A 9,159-nucleotide genomic window follows, 5' to 3' on the forward strand; every position below is an offset into this window, starting at 1 on the left:
CAGTAACCTTGGTCTGTAAATTACACTTTCAATCATGAGGTGTGAAATTTTGTATCGTAAATATAATCATGGATGCAATGTTACTAATTTTTGCGACTACATCGAATAAATTATCATGATAGTGTCGACATCGTATTAGGGATGGACCATTAGACCTTGGGAGGGGGGGGTGGTCACAATGAAATTGTGAAAATTTTTTTTTACTATTGTAAATTTCTGAAATTTTTTTTTTCAATTGAGATTAGCTGTGCAAATTTTTTTTTCAGAGTAAATTTTCAGATTTATAATTTTTTTAGTTCGTCGCTGTCTGGAGATAAAGAGGGCAAAGATGTGGTGCCAAGCACCACAAGCGGCCACGCAAGTGGTCATGGGGGGGGGGGCAGGAGAGGGGTGTCCCCCTCCTGCAATTGGAGCTTTTGAAAAATAGAGATTACAATGGTGTTATTTGGTGGCACTTGGGGAGTATTTTTGAAGGGGGAGGTCAGGAGGGGGTGTCCCCCTCCTGCCGTTGGAGCTTTTGAAAAATAGAGATTAAAATGGTGTTATTTGGTGGCACTTGGGGAGTATTTTTGCGGGGGGAGGTCAGGAGGGGGGGTGCCGTTGGAGCTTTTGAAAAATAGAGATTTAAATGGTGTTATTTGATGGCACCTGGGGAGTATTTTTGGGGGGTGGTCAGGAGGGGGTGTCCCCCTCCTGCCGTTGGAGCTTTTGAAAAATAGAGATTAAAATGGTGTTATTTGGTGGCACTTGGGGAGTATTTTTGCGGGGGGGGGGGGGGGGGAGGTCAGGAGGGGGATGTCCCCCTCCTGCTGTTGGAGTCTTTGAAAAATAGAGATAAAAATGGTGTTATTTGTGGCACTTTGGGAGCATTTTTTTCGGATTACACATCTTCCTCTGAAACATGGTCTTCTTGCTCCTCAGTATCTTCCTATAGTTTTGAAAATTGACTATTTTGGTTTCCTGGCTTCCCTTTCTACTGCGTGGTGAAATGGCTACATGCACCCCACCAAACATCATGCATCTCATGATTCACAATTGATTTTGACAAGCTGAAAAGCTAAAATAAGCTAAATAATATAGTTAAATTTGCATATTTGTGTTTTAGAGCAATTGTTGCCCTTTTTTGATCAAAACATCTATTTCTCTGTAGCAGCATGTCCAAATTGATTGGATGTGTATAGATGTGTTGAAATTTCAATATTTGTCTTTTTAGGGCAATTTATGCCATTCATGGTCAAAAAATCTGTATTCTCTGAAAGGGCTTGTCCAATTTCTTTGAAATTTGCTACACAAAAACGATTATTCATGCAGATTTATTCAGTATTTGCTATCGAGAAACTTTCAAAGTTCAACCACTTTTGTGTGTTTTGTGTTGGGATTTGTTGGATAGATGGCATTCTACGTAGTGTATTGTTGAATGTTAAAACATGTGTTGCTGTTGTTTTTTGAGGCTGTTTTTGAGAAAAAGAATTGAAAATGCCTTTTTAAAAGCAAAATAATACATAATGACTTGATATGTTGTTTTATCATTATTGACATGTTTCTACTTGTTCACCCATTCTTGCATTCATCATTGCAATAAAATGCTGTGAAAAAAATGAAACTGATGTGGCCTGCATCTGTTTACCTTGATCTTAAAAGGCAAATACAACTTTCTGTCTTGACAACCATACCATAGTTTCAATGTTTTACCTAGTGTACCTGCTTGGTTTGTACGCAGGAAACAAGTGGAAAACAGGTTCTATAATTTCATAATTTTCAAGTGATCAGAATACAAAAGTCCTGAAAAGATAAGATAATCACAACTTCCAGTATAAGGGATACAGTCACTCTAAATGTATAAATTAAAATTAAAAATGTGCCGGGAGGATGTACTAAAAAATACAGAAAGTTGCTTTCTGTCAGTAAAATCTAAAAAAAATTCAAAATTTTAAAGACTTTTGCAGATTTTTTTTTACGCCTTTGTCTTCTTATTTATTTATTTTTTATTTTGCAAACTAGTTTGAAGATTTTTTTTTCCTAACTTTCTGCTCTGAAATTTTTTTTTTTTCTGTTTTTGACCACCCCCCCCTCCCAAGATCTAATGGTCCGTCGCATTAGTGTTATTTGCTGTGAAATGCTGCATTTGAGACGGATTATAAAGAGTGGAAATTTCGCATTGATCATAACGATGCGGAGAACCTAAACCGTCACAGTAAACGTTTCCTCGCCATGCCTTAGGAAATCGCGGTTGATTTGATGTACTTTTAATTGCTACACACTTTGAACACACAGTTTAACACTGTGGATTCCACTAGGGAAACTTATCGCGTCACACAACAAATGTGTCTGTCGACGGAGTGACGTCATTTTTCTCATATGGCAATGCCTTGACCAAGTCTTGATATCTAATGCAGCGATTTTTCCCCAGCCGCCCGCGCCCTTTTCACTGTAGATTTGAAACAGGTCCGACCAATGTCAATCTTAATTAATTGCGGTCATCTTGATTTGCACGGTTCTATTAATCACTCCCATGATAAGGAACGTGATAACGGCATCACACCATTGTTGATCTTTGGACTACTGATATCTACCCAGACATAAACAGGTTCCGGTCAACACTGATTTTTAAAATCTATAACGAGAGGTCTATAACGTAGACGTATCACGTTCTCTATGCCTGAAAAGAATTGAAAGACCACGTTGCATTCTATGAGCTCTGATAAATAGCAATCAATGTTTGGTTCATTTCTGAGAAGTAGTTCTTTTTGTTTGTTTGGGTTTTTTACATTTTTTAACAGAGCGAGGTCGAGGTCACACTGGATTTATTGGGGAATAAAGGCCAAAATAAACATGACCTGACGCGTCGACGGTCAGTTCCTGGCCATGACACCGGTACAGATAACACCGAGCGACCTCCTGCAGATTGTTGTACAGTCGTTATACACATGGGTTGGTCTGCTCAACAGAGCGTATCTGTACAGCACAGAGCGTATCTGTACAGCAAGCTATGTGATCTGTACAAATGAAGCAGAGACGTTGACAAATGAATGATCAAAAGCCTCAGTTGACAAAAAATGTCAGCATGTTGGCGCTTAATAAGCGACTCTGGGATTTAAAATTTTACTGTCGTCAGAACGAGTTTACGTCTGGAAGGACGTTCAACAAGCCTCTAATTCTTCAGATACAAGATTATTACCCGTGGTTTGGGTGTGATCACGAGGCTCAGACTTAGGTTAAGCTACCTAAAAAATATGAGTAAAGCGTTGAGTTTATAGAGTGCCTGTGAAAAGACATGCCTACCTGCAACCGTGGTCTCATGTTTCCCGTCGCCGGGACTGTAAATAGTGAAGAGTTGTAATTGGAATCGCTGGTTGGGAATCCCAACGCAGCGATATTCATGAACTCAAGAACGACATGTATAGTGATCTAGTTGGCAATTTGTGCCAAACAGTGTACGCATGCTGTATCAGCTTGCTTTGAAGGGCATTAGTTTACAGTTTATTCTATTGACTCACAATGCTTTCCTGACGTTTCAGCCCTACATGTAAGCTACGTACAACGTGTAGTATTATGGTCGACTGCGACAAGCGCACAGCCTAGCCTATACTCTGTGCTCGTGCATATAAAGCATGCATAGTAAAGCTTTTGTATGTAATGTTTAAAACAAAGACTAGCGTAACTATAAAGGCATTTCCGACCTGTCATGAAATATTTAACATGGATTTTGGACATTTTGGTGTGTATTTTTCTCGTGAGATCCGGGTTGGCAGTACATGCCGTTTCAGCCTATGGTCAGCCACTTTGCTCCAGATCGCAATAACTAACTCAGTAACCGGTAGGTATTTAATAGGTCGATGGCCCAATTAAAAAAAGATCTGCTTGGCTTGTAACTTATACTTACAAAGTTCTGTATGGCTTCAACAGTAGGTCAGCGTCTTTTGGAGTTGGGTTTGAAATTGGACCAGTCGCGAAGAGGTCATCAAATTTGCCGGTGTAAGGTTTTCTAACTTTAGGCAACGGTGTACGCTCGTGGAATTTGCCCAGTACTGACAACAGTGATTGGGCATACAGATCTGGTTTCTTCGCTACAGGCTCCACCAGGACTTCCGTATCATTGCGTGAGTTATTTTCATCCAACGGTATAGCTATATTGTCACCGTCTCGAGTCCTGTTCTGTAAACTCTGAGTTTCAGTGTCTTCCGGACTGAGTTGTTTATTTTTCGCACTGGTGTCGACGTCCTTCACAGGTGACCCGGGTCCAGAGTCGCTCTTGCCTAACTGTCTGCGCATAGAGTGTACATCTTGGACCAGATCATTGTGCTTACCGTGTGCGTTCTCTATAAGGGCGCCTTCTTCATTTTGTCTGATCACAGCGTTTCTAACTGCGGACAAAGGTCGTATTCCACTCTCCATGCCAATCAAGACAAACATAGACACTGCCATCGCAGCGAGCGTGACCCCTACCCGTTGCTTAAGTTTCATGGTTGGTCACGGGAAATATATGTGATCACCTCACAGTCGTGTCGCTCATGGACGAAACACCGGCCGAACTGTACCTCGCGACGACGACTGTCATCTGTGACTATCGAACTTCGAACAGAGCAGCCACAACTGCTACCTCGGCCGACAACACGCAGGTGAATGTACACTACTCGCTGTTTGTGTTGAACAATAGTCGTAAGCATTACAAACGTCATTAGACGCAGTCGATTTTGGACTGAATTGAACGCCACCGTGATTGGCTATTCTGATCCTGTCTCATTTGCATGGTGACCGTCTGAGCACACCCTATGTACGCAAATTGGGGCAGACAACATGTCACAGATCGACGGAAGATGAGCGAAACCTAGCGCCTGTCGACTGCTCGCGTCAGGTGTGTAAATTAAAGTATGGAAGGAGAGGCACCCTTCTTCACAGTTATATCACATACTGAGCATGTCAAGGAAACCAATCCAGCCGCCTTGAACAATTCTCTCCGCAAAGCTTCAGCTTATGAATAATAATACATTGAGGCCGGCGAGGTCTTCGAGACTCGCTAGGCAATACTTATGTTAATACTCTAGGTGCTCATATACACAGGAGACAACATGGCACTCTCCGCTGGAAAATTCACTTGACAATGAATAGTGAACTTGAACGTCAACCCATCGAAGATATAACATAGAACGCATGAAAAATTCCCCATGTGTGTTGTGAAATTATTATAGTCCCATAATTAATTACCTGTGCACTGGGTATCGTCAGATTTGCCAAGTCACTGAGCCATTACATGTACCATTACTGCTACTTGCTCATGGACACCATACTACGGGTCTATTTCGTATGGATGCATGCATGGATGTATAAGCTGTTAATATTTTTTTTCAAACGACCGTCTTTTCAAGATAATGAATTAGATCTTGACTGTGTTTACATGTAATTTGCAAACTTTAAGCTTATTATCTGTCAGTGGGTATTTTGCAATATCATGTCGATTACAGTGTTATTTCGGTAATTTTAAAATGATATTTTAATACACTCATCGATTAATTTAGACATCAAAACACGCGGTGAAATTTCATTAGTCTGAATGCAGAGCGTATCAAGTGAAATGCTTTATTTTTAGGATACTGCCCGCACATAGATGATGACGTCTACAAAAGAGTAATCTAATGCAGGCCTACCAGTTTTGTTAGATATCATTTTGCATGGTAGCCAGTCTGATGATGAGTAAAGGAAATAACCATCGAGCTAAATTATGAGATATAAATGGCATTTATGTGTCACTGATAAAACCACTCAACTTGTATCAACATTATTGACTGCTGGGTGTGCATAACGGGCGTTGCGTTGGATTGACAATGATATAGATAATGTAGGTGGCGCTTTATCTACGTGTAAATTTGTCTCTGATGACCAGCTTGAGCAAATTTGTCATATGGAGTGTATCACACTTTAATGTATATTGGAAGCCGCGGCGAAGTCTATATTCACTTCTTGGAATCATGTGGCAATAATGATAAACCTTTCTTGTTAGAATTTCATCGACATAAGCTTAAGCTTATCGACCAGACTTGGAGCATTACTTCTTTCTCGATATGGTATCGAGTCAAAACATGAACGCTGATCCGCGTTCCGTTGGAACCGCGTTACAGTCGTCCTTATCATAAGCACGGTCCTTCCACAATTTTGTGGAGGGACCGTGTCATAATGGACTGGTCAGTTCCTCTGGTCTGGAGGTGGATTATTTTTGCCGACGTCAAAAAGTGTCTGACCCCCTCCTATTTCAACTTTTGAAAATAGGGTGACCCCGCAACAAAGGTAAAATAAAAGAGTATATATATATATATATATATATATATATATATAATACATATATACATATATATACATATATATATATATATATATATAATATATATATATATATATTATATATATATATATATATACAATTTTGGTATATTTTAACCATTCATTTATATCGTGTTTTTGAGAAATTGTTGACATGTCAGTTATAAGATTTCAAAGTTTCAATTTTAAAGTTTGAATACAATATTTTGAATAAGCTGTGAATGTATTTCACACTTTCTATGAATAACCAAATGTCCAGAACTAAGTTTTACATAAATGGATGTCAATCACTACTATCAAAAAGCGACCAGCAGTAAATCATACACTTCATTTTGTAATTAGCCTGTTGCCAAGTCATCCAATTATTTCTCCTGAGAAGCCATAGAGAGCCATTGTTATAGGTTGTAGCCAAATCTTATGTGCACACTGTCTGAGAAGCACTTTTCTTTTAACTTTGAAACCATAAAAGCATAGTTATGACAAAAATTATCATTAACTCATGAAAAAACACCTTTTACTTGAAAACCTGTGACATAAAGGAAAATAGCTGCATCAATAAGAACGAAAAATATCTTGTCATTTTTCTCTTTCTAAAATATGTCACAGTATCAAATATTTTGTGAAATATTCGTGCATGTTGCTTTCTTACACTGAATTTGTATTGTAGATTTCATAATGATCAGTACACTTTGCAAAGCAGATTTTCACTTTGCAAACATGCAGATATCTCTGACATATATCTCTGATATATTAAAGTTACGCGCCCGAAGGGCGCGCCGAAAAATATCAAACATCTAGATATCTCTGATATAAATGCTGACATACTGTAAAGTTACGCGCCCGAAGGGCGCGCCGAAACTGTAACTGATAATGAAATTCTTGGCTGGTAAGATGTTTTTTGGGCGAGTTTTAAACTCAAAAACACACGACCCCCTCCCATTGAGCATTTCAAAATCACGGTGACCCCGCCCCCATGCCCCCATAAATCCAACCCGGCCGAAGAAACTGACTAGTCCCTAAGATTTGTCAGGAAAAGATCCTGTGCGACGTTTAAAAGTCTTGCATCAAAGACTTTGCAACAGCGAGATAAGTTTAGCCTAGATGAAAACAGTTAAGCATGTATATGGAAGAGGGGAGGGGAGGAGAGGGAAAGAAGGGTGTACCGATAGTATCACTGTTCTGACTCTGCCAATTCGTTCACGTGAGATGATGCCGACTCAGGCAGAGAGGCCGTCGACCTTCGACCCTTGCACCTTTCCTGCGTAACAGAGGTTAAAAGGGGACATTTGTTCATCCGGCATCACTCTGATCAAACTCACGCCCATCAAGGAACGCGCGTTCATCTCAGTACTCCAACGTTAGACTCCAGCGCCAGTGTTGTGGCAATCTTTCTCTCGCTTACTCTCACTGTAAAGCTGTAAATTGAAAAAAGCGTGCAATTCTTGGCGATAACCTCAGGGCGATAACACCGCAAAGGTTGCGATCCCTCAAATGGCTAATTTGCAAACAATAAGTGTACCACTACCAGTGGTGTTTACAGCGGATATGCACTAATGGCATTAGGGTCATCGGCCCCCATTGGCTTTCTGCCAGTTCTTGGCCTATTCCAAATATTCATACAAGTACTAGAAAGTGACCCGAGTACCCAGTCAATCAATCTTTTCACTTTCTTACGTCAACTATTTGTCTTAGATTCCCAATTTCTAAGCATAAGCTTACGCTGGAGGAACAGGATGTTGTTCCAAACTGCCCAAGTTGTGTTGCACTTTTTCTGAAAGCCACTACTTTGACCTGAGGTTGATTGACTGCGACAGAAGCTAGATTTTTAAACTAAAAGTGCATCTCTTCCATCACAGATGCCTTGTGTGTGCTAGGTACATTTTAAACGTAAAATTATCATATCCAAATCGTTTTATCAGGCCGGGGAAATGTTTGGTATGACTGGATTTGGATTAGGGTTCAATTTACTTAGGCCTAAGAAGCATTTTTGTAACACTCTAACACTTCTCAGAAAGATGGACAACAGATGAACAGGCGAAGAGGATGATTGGGCATTTAAATAAAATAATTGTAGACCTACACGCTAAATACTACACATAGTGGCAATCAGTGTGAACTAAGTATAACAAAGCCTTTGCCCCGTCCACAGTTCTGTTTTTGTGAAGCCGTAATAATTTGACTAATGCGAGAAGCCTTGGGGAATGTCGGAGAAGAGATCGCAATATTTTTACTCATAATGACATCCATCATCCACCCATATGACGCCCTGCACAACTACGACAGTCAATAAATGATATATTCCATTTACGATTAATATTCGGTTTTTCCATGGTTTTCTTCATTCTTCTTCCGTTTCTTTTGATTTCCGATTAGTGTTCGTTGTCATTCATTTGATCACAGTCCCCCTTTATAAAGAGTTAGTGATAACTTTAATGAAATTCAAGTATTACAGTTTTTGGTTGTCGTATTTCAGCTATATGCTCATCGAAAAAAATCAGTTTTTGAGACAAAATCCAATATTTTATCAATCTTTATTGATTGTGATTTCCAAACCAGTGTTCCACCATCCTATACGTGCAGTGCAACGTATTGCTTTTTCTTCAGCGATACTCAATGACGCATAAAATTCAACCTTGTGCTCAGTGGTCAATCAGTGCGACGTTCACTGATCACAGTCACTCCACGACACTGCCGACACACAATTTTAAATTTCTTCTTTAATGAATTGTTTTCGATTTTTTGCGGAAACTAAGTATTGCTTAATTTCAATTACGACAATTTTGCTGTTACCGCATTTAGGCAACTCCTAATCGTGTTCTGTGAGTGTAATGGACTGTACTCAAT

The 9,159-nt window shown here is 39.7% G+C and overlaps 1 protein-coding gene across 2 annotated transcripts in view; it reads right to left on the reverse strand.

The window, feature by feature from the left end:
- LOC139152019 (extracellular serine/threonine protein kinase FAM20C-like) overlaps positions 1–5,744 on the reverse strand; it is a 32,779-nt gene extending 27,035 nt beyond the window's left edge. For both annotated transcript variants that reach the window (XM_070725104.1, XM_070725103.1), the window contains exon 1: positions 3,884–5,744. In XM_070725104.1, the coding sequence (XP_070581205.1) occupies positions 3,884–4,464 (581 nt within the window). In that variant the 5' untranslated portion in view covers positions 4,465–5,744. The remainder of the gene's footprint in view (positions 1–3,883) is intronic.
- Positions 5,745–9,159: the final 3,415 nt, after the last annotated feature.

The sequence above is a fragment of the Ptychodera flava genome, chromosome 15, assembly GCF_041260155.1.
Source record: "Ptychodera flava strain L36383 chromosome 15, AS_Pfla_20210202, whole genome shotgun sequence".
NCBI classification, from domain to species: Eukaryota; Metazoa; Hemichordata; class Enteropneusta; family Ptychoderidae; genus Ptychodera; species Ptychodera flava.